This window comes from Tachyglossus aculeatus, chromosome 18, assembly GCF_015852505.1.
Source record: "Tachyglossus aculeatus isolate mTacAcu1 chromosome 18, mTacAcu1.pri, whole genome shotgun sequence".
In the NCBI taxonomy this organism is placed as follows: Eukaryota; Metazoa; Chordata; class Mammalia; order Monotremata; family Tachyglossidae; genus Tachyglossus; species Tachyglossus aculeatus.
The window spans coordinates 25,064,484-25,083,745 of NC_052083.1; the positions used below are offsets into that span (position 1 = coordinate 25,064,484).

Below are 19,262 nucleotides of genomic sequence, written 5' to 3' on the forward strand. Positions count from 1 at the left end.
ACATAGAGAGACGGTCCCTACCCAACAACGGGCTCACAGTCTAGAAGGGGGAGACAGACAACAGAACAAAACATGTAGACGGGTGTCAAAATCGTCAGAACAAATAGAATTCTAGCTATATGCACATCATTAACAAAATAAATAGAACAGTAAATATGTCCAAGTAAAATAGAGTAATACATCTGTACTAATATATACAAGTGCTGTGGGGAGGGGAAGGAGGAAGGGCGGCGGAGGATGGGGAGGAGGAGAGGAAAAAAGGGGCTCAGTCTGGGAAGGCCTCCTGGAGGAGGCGAGCTCTCAGTAGGGCTTTGAAGGGAGGAAGAGAGCTAGCTTGGCGGATGTGCGGAGGGAGGCCATTCCGGGCCAGGGGGAGGACGCGGGCCGGAGGTCGACCGCGGGACAGGCGAGAACAAGGCATAGTGAGGAGGTTAGCGGTGGCAGAAGAGCGGAGGGTGCAGGGTGGGCTGTAGAAGGAGAGAAGGGAGATGAGGTAGGAGGGGGTGAGGTGATGGAGAGCCTTGAAGCCAAGAGTGAGGAGTTTTTGCTTGATTTGTAGGTTGACAGGCAGCCACTGGAGATTTTTGAGGAGGGGAGTAACATGCCCAGAGCATTTCTGTACAGAGATAATCTGGGCAGCAGAGTAAAGTGTAGATTGAAGCAGGGAGAGACAGGAGGATGGGAGATCAGACAGGAGGCCAATGCAGTAATTCAGTCAGTATAGGACGAGAGATTGAACCAGCAAGGTAGCGGTTTGGATGGAGAGGAACGGGCGGATCTTGGCGACGTTGTGGAGGTGAGACCGGCGGGTTTTGGTGACGGATTGGATATGTGGGTGAATGAGAGAGCAGAGTCGAGGATGACACCAAGGTTGTGGGCTTGTGAAACGGGAAGGATGGTAGTGCTGTCTACGGTGACGGGAAAGTCAGGGTGAGTACAGGGTTTGGGGGGGAAGGTAAGGAGCTCAGTCTTGTTGTTAAGAAGAGTTTATTATTTTCCTTTTTTTAAGGTTTCTAAACAGTTTCAGTTTATGAAAATCTGCCATGAGCTGAAAAGGCTCTATCCCAGATGGCATCATAATTTGTACATTATGCACTGTAAATCCTCCTACGTATACGCGTATTCTCCAAAACACAGTACACGGGTATACACCAAACCCCTGAAGCCGGCAAAGACAGTTTGACCAGTATGAACTTGGACAAGCCAGTAAATGGCTTAGGGATTCTTACCAGGAAATCCGGTGTGAGAGGGGAGCAGAGGGATGAGGGGAAAGTTTCAAGAGGAGTAAGCTCCTCTACCCCAGTCCGCTGCCCTCTATTCTCATAATTGGTTCCAAACAACTTCTCAACTTCTCAACTTCTCAAGCTTCTCAAGCTTCTCAACTTGAGCCAGTCCCTCACTGGCTCTCAGCTTAGAGATAGAAAGGAGCTGTTTGAAATCAGATACAGCCCAGAGGTACCCTCATCCCACTGTACACTGTACCCCAGCCACCAATATTTCAATCAGTCGAACAGTCGATCAGTAGGATTTATTGAGTGCTTATTCTGTGCAAAGCACTTTCTCAGAATATCGGAGGGCTAGAATAAGCTGGGAACCAGCGCACGTCTGTGGTCTCGAGAGGTTGCGTCTTCTTGTTTCTTGTGATTCCAACAAGTCCTTCAATTTGAGATTTTGTTGTCATGTTTTTTAGTACAATATTATAAATACAGTAAGCAGAAACCCAGCCATGGCTAGTGTCTTGGTGTCTGGCTGCTTGGAATTTGTGGTAAGTGCACAAGAATATTAAGTATGGGAAATCTGTGTTTCTTGAAAGGCACATTTTTATAGGCACCTTTTCACAATTCTGTTTCAGTGAATGCTCTCTCTCTAGTGCTTCCAACCCCCACCTCCGTGCCCCCTGACGCTACCGTGGAAATCCTTCTCTTCGGGCCATTAATTTAGGGCTATATTTTCCACTGCAGATTCCTGTGCTTCTCAACTTGAGCCAAGATCCAGGTGTCGATCTGCCTGCAAAGCCGCTAATCTTTGCCCTGGCCATGGGAGCCTGTCTTGGAGGTGAGTTCTTCATCCTTGTGGAGGAATGAGGGGTGGGTCATTTGCTGCAGCCATTTTATCTTCCCGAAAAGGAAACCTCAAGCAGCTCACATTAAGGCTTTCAGGGAATGATGATGATGATGATGGCATTTGCTAAGCGCTTACTATGTGCAAAGCACTGTTCTAAGTGCTGGGGGTGGGAAAATACAAGGTGATCAGGTTGTCCCATGTGGGGCTCACAGTCTTCATCCCCATTTTACAGATGAGGTCACTGAGGCTCAGAGAAGTTAAATTACTTGCCCAAGGTCACACAGCAGACATGTGGCGGAGCAGGATTCGAACCCATGACCTCTGGCTCCAAAGCCCAGGCTCTTTCCACTGAGCCACGCTGCTTCCCCAATGGAAGCAGGGAATGGTTTCTAAAAATGCTTCCACATATTGATTAGAGCCAAACTCTGAAATTAATGTCTCTGTTGGGGGCAGCTCCTTAGTAAGGGTTGTTCAGGCCAGCCACTTGGTAGAAGCGAGTCAGAGAAGAGAGTCAGAAGTCAGTTGCTGGAAATGAGTGAAAGGAAGAAGGAAGTTGGGAATGAGGGGAGTGAAAAGAGGGAGATGGGAATGAAAGGAATGAGAGAGGATAAGAGGAGATAATGAAGAGCGGGAAAATGTGAGACAAGATTGGCAGAATCGACTGGAGAAATGGGCTTGGAAGAGGCCATAGCTAAGCTTTGGGAAAGGCGTGTTCTCCTGAGCTGTCTCCTGGATTTTCCTCTTATTGAGGTTGGGACTCCTTTCCAATCTTGCCCTTCTTTGCTCAGTAAGAGAAATAATGTGTTGGCTTTCCACTGTGAATTCCTACAGAATTCTCAAATGCAACAGAATTCTCAATGTTGTTTGTCATCAAGAGAAGCAAATCAGTACTCTTGGATTTATTTACATTATTATTTAATTACAGGCCAAACTAAAGACAAAAGTCTCTTGATCCATTTCTCTTTAGCTGCCTCTGACCTCGGTTTTCCTCTATGAGACAGTATTTTGTGATTCTCCGACTAGTCTTAGAAAGGATTTTTGTCCAGTATTCTCCATCTGTTGGGAATAGTCTTTGGTCCCTGGATGACTCAGGAAGTTTCAGAGGAATCAGTGTTTTTTTATCCATCATTGGCTCAGGGGCAGGGAAAGGAGGGAGAAGCCGTGTGGTGTAGTGGAAAGAGCACAGAGCGGTAATCAGGAGACCTGGATTCTCATCCTGGCTCTGCCACTGCTGCTGTGTGACCTTGGATAAATAACTTAATTCCTCTATGATTCAGTTTCTTCATCTCTAAAATGGGGATAAAATAGCTGTAATAATAGTAATAATAACGGTGATATTTGTTAAGCCCTTACTATGTGGCAAGCACTGTTCTAAGCGCTGAGGGAGGTACAATGTTATTGGGTTGTCCCAGGTGGGGCTTATAGTCTTCATCCCCATTTTACAGATGAGGTAACTGAGGCACAGAGAAGGTACATGACTTGCCCAGAGTCACGCAGCTGACAAGTGGCGGAGCCAGGATTAGAAACCGTGACCTCTGTCTGACTCCCAAATCCGTGCTGTCTCCACTAAGCCAAGCTGCTTCTCACTCCCTCCCCCTTGGACTGTCGGCCCCATCTGGTTCAGGAATTGTGTCTGCTGTAATTATTTTGTATCTACTCCAGCGTGGAGTACAGTGCTCTCCTCCTCCTCCTCCTTCCTTCTTCTCCTCCCCATCCTCTTCCTCTTTCTCCTCCTCCTCCTCTCCCCCTTTATTCTTCTCCTTCTTCCTTTTCTGCTGAAAGTATTTAAATGGCAATACTTGTAATCTCTGCTGCCTTTCATTTCTCCCACCGCTGTCCTTTCCTTCTCCAACCCCCGACCACTCCCACCCACCCAGAGTTCCTGGAACATCTGATCGGAGATTTTTTTGCTTTTACCGGAGCCAGATTCAGGCTGGTTGTAACTTACGTCTGGAACTCGAAAGAGGTAACCCACAGTCACAAACACTAAGGCCTGGGCGCTCAGCATCATAGTGAGAGGTGGACGTTCGACTCTGCTGCCATTCTGCGCTTCCCCCCTAACTTCGTCCCTAGTGACCCATTGTGGGTCACTTCTTTGGAGCAATCCAGACTGCTTGAGACTCGACTGATAGTTTTAGTCTCTAACCGGCAACTAAAAGAGCAGTTAGAATTACCCAAGTTTCTGGGGGAAATATCCTAACCTCAGGAAAAGGAAAGATTGGGGTCATGGTTAGCCTCTGGCTTCTCCCCCTGTAAATAGGAAGAGAACAGGTCCTCCCCAAAGGGACCCAAAAGCCTGGGTTTAGCTGATGGGATGACTTGGTTTGACGTGCTTCAGTGAAGAAGGTAATGGAATAATTTTCCTCCTTCGATCTGCAGTTGCTCTACTTGAAAATCTTTGGGTCAGGCCTGCTCTCAGTTTCTCCCTTCCCTTCTCCATTGGACAAGACTGATAGAGGGTTTGACTTAGAGGATGGAGGAAGTAGAAGGGGAGATATGATGATGGGGAAGGGGGCGGGGGAGAAATGGTCATTGGGGGTTGTGAAGACGAGGAAGAGAGACTGATGGAGTGAGGCAGTGAGACAGCAGAGGAGGCGGACAAAGGGATGTTGGGGAGAAATGAGAGGTGGACAAGAAGCAAGGAGGGAGGAACGGGAAAAGTGCAAAAAAGATAGGCTGGAGCCCATTTGACTGATTCTAAATAATCATTCATCTCCATTTTGGCCAATGTCCTAGCCGTCAGTTGAACGAGAATTTAACCAATGGCATTATTTAGGGTTTTGTTTGCTTCCTGATGATAAAACTTGAGGTGAAGGCTTTTATCAGTGACAAACTTTTCGATTTTGCCTTTCTGTGGGTCTCAATCAATGGTATTTATTGAGCCCTTAATGTACGCAGAGCTCTGTACTAAGTGCTTGGGGGGAATGCAGTACAATAGAGACGCTAGACCGGATCCCGGCCCACGAGGACCTTATACTGTAGAGGATGTGTGACAGATCCTTTGTGGAGTGGTGGGATCTCTACCCCACTTGTGACATCGGCGCCGGGCAGGGGCAGTCCACTGAAGTTCTCCAGTTAGAATGAGCCCACGTTCCACGGAAGCTTCAGAGCAACAAGGATCCCAGTGCCCTGACTCTGACAGCCTGATCTGCAGAGCTCCCCTCTGAGATGCGTGGTTCCCAATGCTGTATTCCCAGGGGTTTGCTCTAGTGATCCCATTAGAGATTCCGATCAATCTTCCCTTGCTGTTTGGGTTGCTTGACTGTCCCTCGCCTCATTCATTCATTGTCGTATTTATGGAGCACTAACTGTGTGCAGAACACTTTACTAAGTGCTTGGGAAGTCCAAGTCGGCAACATATAGAGACGGTCCCTACCCAACAGTGGGCTTACAGTCTGGAAGACTCCCTTATTCAGTGGGAGTCTCTGAGCATCCTCAGATATTCCTTGATCAGCCTCTTCTTCGGGTTGCCGCTGTATCCACCTGTCCCCAGCTGTTCAGTGGACTTGGGTCATTCATTCATTCATTCAGTCAGTCATATTTATTGAGCACTGTAGGTGTGCAGAGCACTGAACTAAGCACTTGGAAAGTACAATACAGCAATAAAGAGAGACAGTCCCTGCCCACAACGGGGTTACAGTTTAGAGGGAGGGAAACAGACATCAAAACAAGTAAGCCGGCATCAATATAGATAAATAAAAGTATGGGTATATACATAAGTGCTGTGGGGCTGGAACGGGGGGAAGAGTCAAGGTAGCGAGTTCAGGTGACACGGAAGGGAGGGGGAGCTGAGGAAAAGGGGGCTTAGTTTGGGAAGGCTTTTTGGAGGAGGTGTAACTTCAGCAGGGTTTTAAAGGGGGGAAGAGTGATTGGTGGATTTGAGGAGGGAGGGTGTTCAAAGTGGACCAGGGTTCATCTACTTCTCTCTCTTTCTTGCTAATCAATCAATTGAATTTATTCAGTCAATAATACTTAAAGTGCTTACTGCTTGCAGAGCACTGCACTAAATGCTTGAGTATGCTATAACAATATAAAAAAGTTGGTAGACACATTCAGAGAAGCAGCGTGGCTCAGTGGAAAGAGCCCGGGACTTGGAGCCAGAGGTCATGGGTTCAAATCCCGACTCCGCCAACTGTCAGTTGGGTGACTTTGGGCAAGTCACTTCACTTCTCTGAGCCTCAGGTACCTCATCTGCAAAATGGGGGTGAAGACTGTGAGCCCCCCGTGGGACAACCTGGTCACCTTGTAACCTCCCCAGCGCTTAGAACAGTGCTTTGCACATAGTCAATGCGTAACAAATAACATCATTATTATTAACAATAATAATGATGGCATTTATTATTATTATTATTCCCTGCCCACGACAAGCTTACAGTCCAGAGGGGGAGACAGAAGTTGATAAAAATAAATATATTGCATATATGTACAGATATGTACATAGTGGAGCAGCATGGCGAAGGGGATAGAGCATGGTCCTGGGACTTGGAAGGACCTGGGTTCTAATCCCGGCTACACGCCTTGTCTGCAGTGTGAACTTGGGCAAGGCAGTTAATTTCATTGTGCCTCATTTACTTCATCTGTAAAATAGGGGTTAAGACTGAGAGCCTCCTGTGGGACATGGACTGTGTCCAAACTGATTAGCTTATGTCCACCCCAGCAGTCAAAACAGTACTTGTCATATAGTAAACACTTAACAAATACTAATTATCATTATTATTGTTATGTCGGCTGGAGGAAGGGATGAATAAGGGGGGCCAGTTCAAGTGTAAGGGCAGTGCAGAGGGAGTGGGAGAAGAGGAAATGAGCATTCAGAGAAGACCTCTTGGAGTTGTGCTTTCAATAAGGCTTCGAAGGCGGGAAGAGTAATTGTCTGTCAGATATGTTGAGGGAGGGTTTTCCAGGCAGGACGTGGGTGAGAGGTCAGCGGTGAGCTAGACGAGATTGAGATACTGCGAGTAGGTTGTTATTAGAGGCGAGAAGTGTGTGGGCTAAGTTGTAGGAGATTGGCAAGGTGAGGTAGAGTGCTTTGAAGTCAATGGAAAGGAGCTTCTGTTTGATACCAAGGTAGATGGCAACCATCTTCTAGACTGTGAGCCCGCTGTTGGGTAGGGACTGTCTCTGTATGTTGCCAACTTGTACTTCCCAAGCGCTTAGTACAGTGCTCTGCACACAGTAAGCGCTCAATAAATATGATTGAATGAATGAATGGAGGTTCCTGAGGATCGGGGAAACGTGGATTGAACGTCCTTTCCTTGGCAGTGGAAACATGGGCCCAATTCAGTCTCTCACTGGTGGGGCGAGTCCGAGGAAGGACCCAACCGTGCGCATGCTGGGGAGAGTTGGTCCTGAAGGCCAGGGCGGTATACTGAGCACCAGAGGTGGGAGGCAGCGTGGTTCAGTGGAAAGAGCCCGGGCTTTGGAGTCAGATGTCATGGGTTCAAATCCCAGTTCTGCCATTTGTCAGCTGTGTGGCTCCAGGCAAGTCACTTCACTTCTCTGGGCCTCAGTTACCTCATCTGTAAAATGAGGATTAAGACTGTGGAACAACCTGATCACCTTGTAACTTCCCCAGCGCTTAGAACGGTACTTTGCACATAGTAGGTGCTTAATAAATGCCATCATTATTATTATTATTATTACTCCATTACTTGCCTTCATTATTTGCCCTTTCCTCTCCATCCGAACTGCTACTACATTACTACAGTCACTCATCCTATCCCGCCTAGATTACTGCATCACTCATTCCTTCACTCCTTCAGTTGCATTTATTGAGCACTTACTATGTGCATAGCAGCTTCCTGGCTGACCTCCCAGCCTCCTGTCTCTCCCCACTCCGGTCCATACTTCACTCTGCTGCCTCATTTTTCTACAGAAACACTCAGGACGTGGTTTCCCACTCCTCAAGAAACTCCAGTGGTTGTCCATCCAGCGCCTCATCAAACACAAACTCCTCAGCATTGGCTTTAAAGCACTCCATCGCCTTGCCCCCTCCTATAACACCTTGCTACTCTCCTATTGCAATCCAGCCCGTACACTCTGCTCCTCTACTGCTGACCTTCTCACTGCTCCTCAACCTCGCCTATCTCGCCGCCGACCCCTCGCCCATGTCCTGCCCCTGGCCTGGAATGCCCTTCCCCTTCAAATCCAACTCTTCCCTGCTTTGGAACCTCACTGAGGGCACATATGGGTTCAAATCCCGCCGGTTGCCAGCTGTGTGACTTCGGACAAGTCACTTCACTTCTCGGTGCCTCAGTTCCCTCATCTGGAAAATGGGGATTAAGACTGTGAGCCCCCCTGGGGACAACCTGATCACCTTGTAACCTCCCCAGCACTTAGAACAGTGCTATGCACATAGCACTTAACAAATGCCATAATTTATAACTTGTACTTCCCAAGTGCTTAGTACAGTGCTCTGCACACAGTAAGCACTGAATAAATATGATTGAATGAATGAATCTATTATTATTATTATTATTATTATCTCCTCCATGAGGCCTTTCCTGACTAAGCCCCCCCTTTCCTCTTCTCGAACTCCTTTCTGCATCACCCTGACTCACTCCCTTTGTTCATCCCCGACCAGCCTCATAGCACTTACGTACATATCTACAATTTATTCATATTAATGTCTGTCCTCTGCCCTCTAGACTGTAAGCTCACTGTGGGCAGGGACTGTGTCTGTTTATTGTTGAATTGTACTTTCCCAAGCGCTTAATACAGTGCTCTGCACACAGTAAGCAGTCAATAAATGTGATTGAATGAAAGAATGAATGAACTGCCATGTGATCTTGGGCGAGTCATTTAACATCTCTTTGCCTCAATTTTTTCAACTGTAAAAAGGGAATAAACTCCCTGCCCTCTTAGACTGTGAGCCCCATAAGAAACTAGAAGTAGCGTGGCTCAGTGGAAAGAGCACAGGATTTGGAGTCAGAGGTCATGGGTTCAAATCCCGGCTCCGCCACTTGTCAGCTGTGTGACTTTGGGCAAGTCACTTCACTTCTCTGGGCCTCAGTTCCCTCATCTGTAAAATGGGGATTAAAACCGTGAGCCCCCCGTGGGACAACCTGATCTCCTTGTAATCTCCCCAGCGCTTAGAACGGTGCTTTGCACATAGTAAGTCCTTAATAAATGCCATCATTATATTATTATTCTCCTTGCCTCATTTACCTCATCTGTAAAATGGAGATTGAAATCTTGAGCCCCACATTGGACAACTTTACTACCTTGGATCTACCCCAGCACATAGAACAGTGCTCGGCACATAGTAAGCACTTAGCAAATACCGTAATTATCATTATTAATATTAGTACTATGTCTGGTCTGATGATCTTTTATGTACCTCAGAACTAAGTACACTGCTTGATACATAGTATAGTACTTAATGATGATGATGATGATGGCATTTATTAAGCCCTTACTATGCGCAAAGCACTGTTCTAAGCGCTGGGGAGGTTACAAGGTGATCAGGTTGTCCTACAGGGGACTCACAGTCAATCCCCATTTTACAGATGAGGTAACTGAGGCACAGAGAAGTGAAGTGACTTGCCCAAAGTCACACAGCTGACAGTTGGCGGAGCCGGGACTTGAACCCATGACCTCTGACTCCAAAGCCCGGGCTCTTTCCACTGAGCCATGCTGCTTCTCTTAACAACTGCCGTTATTATTGTTATTTAGTATAGTGCTTGGTATATAATAAATCCTAAACAAATACCACTATTATTATTGTTTAGTAATAGTTGAGAAGCAGGTTGGCCTAGTGGATAGAGCCCGGGCTTGGGAATCAGAAGGTCATGGGTTCTAATCCCGGCTCTGCTACGTATCTGCCTTATGAACTTGTGCCTCAGTTAAGAGCCTGGGCTTTAGAGTCAGAGGTCATGGGTTTGAATCCCAGCTCCGCCAATTTTCAGCTGTGTGACTTTAGGCAAGTCACTTAACTTCTCTGGGCCTCAGTTACCTCATCTGGAAAATGGGGATGAAGACTGTGAGCCCCCTGTGAGACAACCTGATCACCTTGGAACCTCCCCAGCGCTTAGAACAGTGCTTTGCACAAAGTAAGCGCTTAATAAATGCCATCGTTATTATTATTATTAAAATGGGGGTTGAGACTGTGAGCTCCACTTGGGACAGGGACTATGTCCAACTGCATTACCTTGCATCCACCCCAGCGCTTAGTACAGTGCCTGGCACGTGGTAAGCACTTAAAAAATACCATTATTATTCTTATGATTATGATTACAGGACTTGGTACGTAATAAGGACTTAAATACCACTATTATAGTTATTCACATAGACTCAGTATTTATATTATTCACATAGCTCATGGTGAGAAGGGAAAATGTCTACATATTCTCTTGTATTGAACTCTCCTGAATGCTTAGAACAGTGCTCTAGTAAGCACTCAGTAAATACTATTAACCAATTGATTGATATAGATTCCAATGAAATCCTTCTGGGAACCATGTACTTAGATTTGTACCCTGTAGACACTTGAGAGTCACCCCATCCTCAGCCCCCCAGTAATAATAATAATAATAATGATGGATGACATTTATTAAGCACTTACTATGTGCAAAGCACTGTTCTAAGTGCAGAGCACTGTTCTAAGCACTAATTTATGCACACGTCTGTACAGTGCTGGGCACACAGTAAGTGATCAATAAATATCATTGATTGAGTGATTGAACCATGGGATATTCATTAAATATCATTAAAGTTCATGATAATTATAATAATGGTATTTGTTAAGTACTTACTCGGTGCCAAGCACTATGCTAAGCCATTTAGCTTGGACAGTCCCTGCCCAACCTGGGGCTCTCAGTCTAAGTAGGAGACAGATGTTAAATCCCCATTTTATAGATGGGGAAACTGAGGCACAGAGAAGTTAAGTGACTTGCCCAAGGTCACATAGCAGAAAAGTGGAAGAAGCAGGATTAGAACCCAGGTCCTCAGACTCTCAGGCCCAGCTTCCTTCTACAGGCTATGCTGCTTCTCCTGATAATAATAATAATGATAATGATAGCATTTATTAAGCACTTACTATGTGCAAAGCACTGTTCTAAGCGCTGGGGGAGGTTACAAGATGATCAGGTTGTCCCACGGGGGGCTCACAGTCTTAATCCCCATTTTACAGATGAGGGAACCAAGGCCCAGAGAAGTGAAGTGACTTGCCCAAAGTCACACAGCTGGCAATTGGCGGAGCCGGGATTTGAACCCATGACCTCTGACTCCAGAGCCTGGGCTCTTTCCACTGAGCCACGCTGCTTCTCTATGAAAAAGCATTAGTTGTTTTCTCTAGTTTGTAGCATATTTCATCCCAGAGATTACTTTTCTAGAAGAAGGGATTATTTAGATTTTAGTGCCTTTAATAATAATAATAGTAATAATGATAGCATTTATTAAGCGCTTACTATGTGCAAAGCACTGTTCTAAGTGCCGGGGAGGTTACAAGGTGATCAGGATGTCCCACGGGGGGCTCACAGTCTTCATCCCCATTTTACAGGTGAGGGAACTGAGGCACAGAGGAGTTAAGTGACTTGCCCAAAGTCACACAGCTGACAAGTGGTGGAGCCGGGATTTGAACCCATGACCTCTGACTCTTTCTCGGGCTCTTTCCACTGAGCCACACTGCTTCTCATAACCAGGTCTCATAGACCTGGATTCTAATCCTGCTTCTTCCACTTTTCTGCTATGTGACCTTGAGCAAGTCACTTAACTTCTCTGTGCCTCAGTTTCCCCATCTATAAAATGGGGATTTAACATCTGTCTCCTACTTAGACTGAGAGCCCCAGGTTGGGCAGGGACTATGTCCAAGCTAAATGGCTTAGCATAGTGCTTGGCACCTTTCTCACAGATATCAGTTTGCCACCAAAATGCATGCTTTCTGCCCACATTTTCTGCTCGCCCAGTTCATGTTTCTTTTAATGGCACCTTCCATCTTTAGCAAAAATAAATAATTGGCCAATTTCGCTGAATATTCCGAAGCATCGTGCTGATGATGCACTGTTAGATTTCGTCTTCTTTCTGAAACTTACTTTGAATCACAAAACAGCTGCAGCTCCAGCTGTAAGAGGATAGCATATTTATGAGCAATGGGCTCCTCATTTGGATTCTGGAATTCCCATAGAGGTGCTCAAAGTGTAATGGATTTGGCTCTTTCCTGTTGGGAAGCACTGGGCTGAATAGGAGGGAGTTGATGCGGTCCTCTCTGTTAAACTGCCCTTTGTGTTTGGGCCACAGGCAATGGGACCCTGATTGGCGCCTCAGCAAACGTCGTTTGTGCCGGGATTGCGGACCAACACGGCTACGGCTTCTCCTTCATGGAATTTTTCAGGTATCCGTTTCCACTTGTTCTCAGTTTTGACTTAACTGTATATTAAATACGTCTGTCTCAGTTCCTTTTTTAAACTCCAACTCCAGCTGACTCAAACCATTTAATGTTAGGTGACTCCAGCGCTTGAGGCCATTAAAGAGGTCTGGTTCTTGTAGCGCCGTCGCGGTGGAAGTTCATTCCGGTTTTATTGCTGACATTAGCATTCCCATCCCAAACATGGTTTCCTCGGCGAATAGGTGGTAAGAGGTGGCGCGTCTGTGGAAGAAGGGAAAACCAAGGGGAAGGTGTCGGATATTCACCCAACCCTCAGCCCCAAAGCATACCCATAATTTATTTATTACTGTCTGTCTCCCCCGGTACATAGTAAGCACTTAAAAAATACCATTATTATTCTTATGATTATGATTACAGGGCTTGGTATGTAGTAAGAACTTAACAAATACCACTATTATCATTATTCATATAGACTCAGTATTTATATTATTCATATAGCTCATTATGGGCAGGGAAGATCTTTACTTATTCTCTTGTATTGAACTCTCCTAAATGCCTAGACCAGTGCTGTAGTAAGCGCTCAGTAAATACTATTAAATACTACAGTCTACACCTGTAGACTGTAACCTCCTTGTGGGTAGGGAACATGTCCACCAATTCTGTTGTACTCCCCCAAACACCCAGTAAGTATTCAATAAATAAAATTGATCGACGTACATCTTGCCATTTTATCAACCCTGGATTTTCGAAATAGATAGCGATTCCCTGAATTTGTATTCCACAGCTATTCTTTGGATTTAATATACTACCTTGATTGACTTCCACAGGCATTTAAACCATTCACATAGTGCATTGTAAATCATTGTGCAAGAGAAGATTGAAAATGAATGATTCTAAGTGCTTTTTAATGAGTGGTTTGATTGGGAAATCACATCTAATTTCAAATAATGTAACTGCAGGAGCAATTCATTGAAAGATCCTTAGTAAATCGGTTGCTATTGTGAATTAGGTGAGTTTTACTGGGTAGAAAAGAAAGCTATGGTTCAGTAATCTGTAGTTCAATAGTCTGTGGTTCAATAGTTCCTTAATGTTCCTTTTTAATTCTAAGTAGCAGAGTATTGAGAGAAATGTATTTTCATGATGTAGTAAATTCACTTGAGGTGATTAAAAACTTTTTTATGTTTTTCCACTGTTCTAGTAATTACAACAGTTTTATCAGTGAGCTGTTTTATCAATATGTGCAAGTAACAGCTCTTCAGTGCTTTTCCATTTTGCTTTACAGTGTCACTAAAACACTACTTCTTCTCATTTTGCAGTTTCTCATCTTAAGCTCATCATACAGCAGATTTTAGTCCATCAATTGATCAGTGGCATTTATTGAGCATTTGCCGAGTAGAGTACAACACAAAAGAGTAGTTTCAAACGATCCCTACCCACAAGGAGCTTTAGATATTAGAGGGAAAGACAGGCAGTAGCAGAAATTATAGATGGCTATGTACAGAAGTGCTGTGGGGCTTGTCAGGGGGTAGATATCAAAGCGTGTAAGCGACACAGAAAGGAAGGCTTGGAAAGGGAAGAGAGAACTTAGTCAGGGAAGGCCTTTTGGAGGAGGTGTGATTTGAGTAAAGCTTTGAAGGTGGGGGAAGTGGTTGTCTGTCAGTTATGATGGAGAAGGGAGTTCCAAGGCAGTTTCAAGAGATAATAATAATGGCATTTATTAAGCGCTAAGAGATGGAGGATGTGAGCAAGGGGTTAGTGGTGAGAAACTACAGCAAGGCAGAGTGAGTAGGTCGGAGTTAGAGGAGTGAAATGTGTAAGTTGGGTGGAAGTAGGTGATCAGGGAGATAAGGTTGAAGGGAGAGAACTGATCTGAGTGCTTTAAAGCTGATGGTTAAGAGTCTCTGATATGAAGATGATTGGGCAACCTTTGGAGGCTTTTGAGGAGAGGGAAGACATGATTGAGCCTTTTCTTTTTGAAGTATCGACTGGAGTAGAGAGAAACAGGAGGCAAAGAGGTCGGTGAGACATAGATACATTAGATAAGCAGGATAAGATAGGTGCTTGGATCAGTATGGTGGTGGTATGGGTGGAAGGGAAGGAGTGAATTCTAGAGATTATGTGAAAGCAGTGCCAATAGGATTTTGTGACAACCTGATATGCAGGTCGGATGATAGAGGTGAGTCTGTCTTAAGCTCATCTCACGACACTCACTCTCTATGTCCATCCCTGGTCCTGTCCGGCAATTCTCTGGTAGGTCAGTCCCTGGGTTTCCACCTCCCCTTACTGTCCCATCAGGTTTTCAGTGACAAGTTAAACCATAGTGAAACCAAACCACCACTGCATACAGCGGCAAGCTCTATTCAATTCTTAATAATGTAATTGTGACGGGGGAAACACACACACACACACGTACACAAACACACACAGCTACCCATCCAGCTGTTTTCCCCAAGTTCTTGCAGGTGTTCCCGCATCGGAAGAGTTTGAGGAGTTTGGCTCTCTACAGGATATCGCCCTGGCTCAATTAAGTGGTTTCTGGCGGCCATGCCATAGGGGGTCTCGACATAGATCTTAGGTGGTCTTCTGCCACCACCTGGGGTCTGATTCTTAGCTCCTGGCGACCGCCTTGTTTCAATTGTTCAGCCGCGTCATCTTCGGTGGTACCGCCCCCCTGTTAAAGTTGTTCGGCTGTCTCAAGCCTGTTACTGGGTAAAGCTGGGAGGGCAGCTCCCCTTCCCCTGGCACCCACCCTGCATGCTGTTTTTGCAAAGTAGCTTATCTCATGTCCCTCTGCCATCCTTTCATCTGCCCAACGGCAATACGGTTGAGTGCCTCTTCAAGGTCTTCCTTCTATATAGTCAGTTCCTCCTAAATTCCTTCTCCTTTTCGTTCTTGACGGGGTCACTCGTAAAATGGTTTCTGTGTCACAAAATGGAGTCACTCTTGCTCACCACAAGAGGTTAATGCCGAGGTTACGGGTTAGTGAGACAGGTAATGGTGTTTACAGTTACGGGGAGGGCAGGGTTTGGATGGGATGATGCTGATGATGTTTGGAATGTGTTACGATTTTGGCTGAAAAAACCCACTTTCTTGATGGCATTGTGCCACGGAGGTCTGACCTCAACAGTCGACTCCGGGTTTTCAGTTTAGATGCAGTATTGTCTGAGGCTTTGTTTTATTGTGTCCTTAGAACATTTCTTTTGTCCATCTGGCTTCCCAGTTCCCAATTTCATTCATTCATTCATTCAGTTGTATTTATTGAGCGCTTACTGTGTGCAGAGCTTTCATTCATTCATTCAACCGTATTTATTGAGCGCTTACTGTGTGCAGAGCACTGTACTAAGTGCTTGGGAAGTACAAGTTGGCAACATATACAGGCGGTCCCTACCCAACATCGGGCTCACAGTCTAGAAGGGGGAGACAGACAACAAAACAAAACATATTAACAAAATAGCATTCCGTGTGGCATTTCTTTGGATATTTTGCTGTCAGTTGTACTCCTCATGTGTCCTACAAAGTAGTGTAGCTGTGAGCAGAGCTTAAATGCTAGGATACTGACTTCATTTTAGAATTTTCTTCAATCAATCAATCAAGCAGTAGTATTTATTGAAATCTTACTATTCATTCATTCAATCGTATTTATTGAGCGCTTACTGTGTGCAGAGCACTGTACTAAGCGGGGAAGTATGTGCACAGCATGTACTAAATGTTTGGGAGAGGGCAGTAGATTTGGTAGACGTGATCCCTGCCCTCCAGGAGCTTGCAGTTTAGCTCACAAACATTGTAGACGATCCTGCCAGTTGACGTGGAGTATAGCCCACCGCACTGTTGCTGAAGACGTTGAATGAGGCACCTTCGGGTGGTCCGGATCTCAGAGCCGTGGAGGAAGTTGGGCAGCTCTTCCAGCTCTGTAGACTTTCAGTGTGGTCTGGGGCCGATACCGCAAGGCCTCTGAACTCCGTTCGACAGTCTTCCAGAGGATGTGCTGGCCATCTTGGTTTGGTTTTCTACCTCCTTGTCAATCACTGTGTCATTGGTCAGTGTGCCGCCATGCTAACGGCATTTTCGGACAACATTAAGCTCTGTGATGCCAATATAAATTCTTGGTTGTGAATTTGACTTTCCTGGTGTATGATGATACATCACCTGGGTTTTTAAAATCTCAGACTTAATAACTATAAATAATAATTACGGTGCTTGTTATGAGCTTACTATGTGTCAAGCAGTATTTTAAGTCCTGGTGGTAAATACAAGGTAATCAGGTTGGACACAGTCCCCGTCCCATGTGGGGCTCACAGTCTAAGTCGAAAGGAGAGGGATTTAATCCCAATTTTACAGAGAGAAGTTAAGTGACTTGACCAAGGTCATCCAGCTGGCAAATGTCAGAGCCAGGAATAGAACCCAGATTCTTTGGCTCCCAGGCCTGAGTTCTTTCCACGGGGCCACATTCCTTGCCTATCGTCATTCTGTAGCATTTGCATGTCTTCTTGGGTGTGGGCCTCCGGGGTATGATTATCTGCGTACAACAATTCTTTAATGACCGTCTCTAGGTGTTCAAAGTCTCCTGAGTTAGCAGTCTTCCCTAGAAGACTCCCCGTGCTTTGCACCATTCCACTTCAAAACAGCTTTATTTAGTGCATCCTTGAAAGTATTAATTATCTGGTCGAATATCTCTGGATCCAAATTTTCCTCAAAGTATGGCAAGCTTGCTGCACATTTTGTCTGCCAATGTACTCAGTTGCCTAATTTTGTGATAAGGGCTCTTTTGTTAAATTACTTAGAAAGTGTAGCAACAGTTCATTCATTCAATTGTATTTACAGTGCTCTGCACACAGTAAGTGCTCAGTAAATACGATTGAATGAATCGAGCACTTACTTTGTGCAGAGCACTGTACTAAGTGCTTGGGAAATACAAGTCGGCAACATATAGAGATGGTCCCTACCCAGCAACCAGATCACAGTCTAGAAGGGGGAGACAGACAGCAAAACAAAACATGTAGACAGGTGTCAAAACCATCAGAATAAACAGAATTATAGCAACAGTTGCCTCAGCAGTCTAGGCATTCAAGAAAAGATCAAAGGATTGGGAAATCCTTAAGTGCTTAGTACAGTGCTCTGCACACAGTAAGCGCTCAATAAATACGATTGATTGAAATCAGGATAGTCGAGTCTAGGTCTCGGCCCTGCCTTGGGCCTGCCATACGACTTTGGGCAAGTCTTGTAACCTTTGTGAGCCTCAGTTTCCTCATCTATTAAATGAGGGTAATAATACCATCCTCTCCCCCACAGGGATGATGTGGAAGCAAAGATGAAATAACTGATATTGGGAAAAATAAAGGCATTATACAAAACCAGTGTTATTATTATTAATGGCAGTATCTTGATCAGTGATGTTATTGGTAATAATAATACTAACAACAACAATAAGAAGAAGAAATAAGGGAGATTTGAAATCTGGCAAGAATCTTAAACAGAACTCTTGCCTGATCCTTTGAAGAGTTTAAATACTCTGATTAAATATGCTTGCTGATGAATAGTATTTTAATCAGAGGTACTATTCCAAAGAAATGCAAAAAGAAATGCAAATGAAGATTCAAAACCATAAAGATTTAAACTAGCAAATCCCCAAATGAATCATCAACCCTCCCACTTCTCTGGCTTACCTTCTCAACAGCTTAATTAGGTGAAATAGAAATTTATTACCGGTTTGAGGGCCTGCTACTATAAGCTGAAGGAAGACAACCTCAGCATTCTAGAGCCTGGAAAGAGGTTCTTTTCTACCCCTTCATCTCCCCCACTTCCCCCACCCCAGCATTTCGCCCCACGACTGTGAGCCCCACCTGGGACAACCGGATCACTTTGTATCCCCCCCAGCGCTTAGAACAGTGCTGTGCACATAGTAAGCGCTTAACGAATACCATCATCATCATCATCATCATCCAGGACAGTGCTATGATGTTGCCAAAGATAGTGAGCCCCTTTGCTTCCTGGGGAATGTAGTTTCCCATTTCCTTCTCTGCAATTTCCTTGCCAGCATTCAAAGGGTTTCTGAGTAGATGGTTGAAAGCACAAAGCTATATAATGCAGCACAGTCTAACACTCACCTCAGGGAGTTCAGCAGACCCCTCCCTCACCTTTGGACCCTGAGGAAATGAAGCCAGATGCCCTTGAAGTGGACCGATTGGTAAAAGAGAGAAACAGTTGGACATTTGGGAAGCAGCTTGGCCTAGTGGATAAAGCCCAGGGCTGGGATTCAGAAGACCTGAGTTGTAAGAAGAACTTTCTGATCTCCCAACCTTCTGTCTCTCCCCACTTCAGTCTATACGTCACTCTGCTGCCTGGATTATCATTGTACAGAACGCTCTGAACATGTCATCCACTCCTCAAAAATCTCCCGTGGTTGCCTATCAACCTTGGTATCAAGCAAAAACTCCTCACTATCGGCTTCATGGCTCTCCATCATCTTGCCCCCTCCTAGGTCACCTCCCTTCTCTCCTACTACAGCCCAGCCCGCATACTCCATTCCTCCTCACTGGGCCTCGTTCTCTCCTGTCCCGCCATCGACCCCCGGCCCACGTCCTCCCCCTGGCCTGGAATGCCCTCCCTCCCCTCACATCTGCCAAACTAGCTCACTTCCCTTCAAAGCCCCACTGAAAGCTCCCCTCCTTCAGGAGGCCTTCCCAAACTGAGCCCCTCTTTTCCTCTGCTCCACCTTCCCTTCCCATCACCCCATCTCCATCCCTCTGCTCTACCCACCTCCCCACAGCACTCGTGTATATACTTACATATTTATTATTCTGCTTATTTTATTAATGATGTATATATATCTATAATTCTATTTATTTGATGCTATTGATGCCTCTCTACTTGTTTTGTT

At 45.3% G+C, this 19,262-nt stretch overlaps 1 protein-coding gene across 1 annotated transcript in view; it reads left to right on the forward strand.

The window, feature by feature from the left end:
• OCA2 (OCA2 melanosomal transmembrane protein) overlaps positions 1–19,262 on the forward strand; it is a 207,786-nt gene that overhangs the window by 152,920 nt on the left and 35,604 nt on the right. The window contains exons 22-23 of the mRNA XM_038760386.1: positions 1,962–2,055; positions 12,298–12,391. Of these exons, the coding sequence (XP_038616314.1) occupies positions 1,962–2,055; positions 12,298–12,391 (188 nt within the window). The remainder of the gene's footprint in view (positions 1–1,961; positions 2,056–12,297; positions 12,392–19,262) is intronic.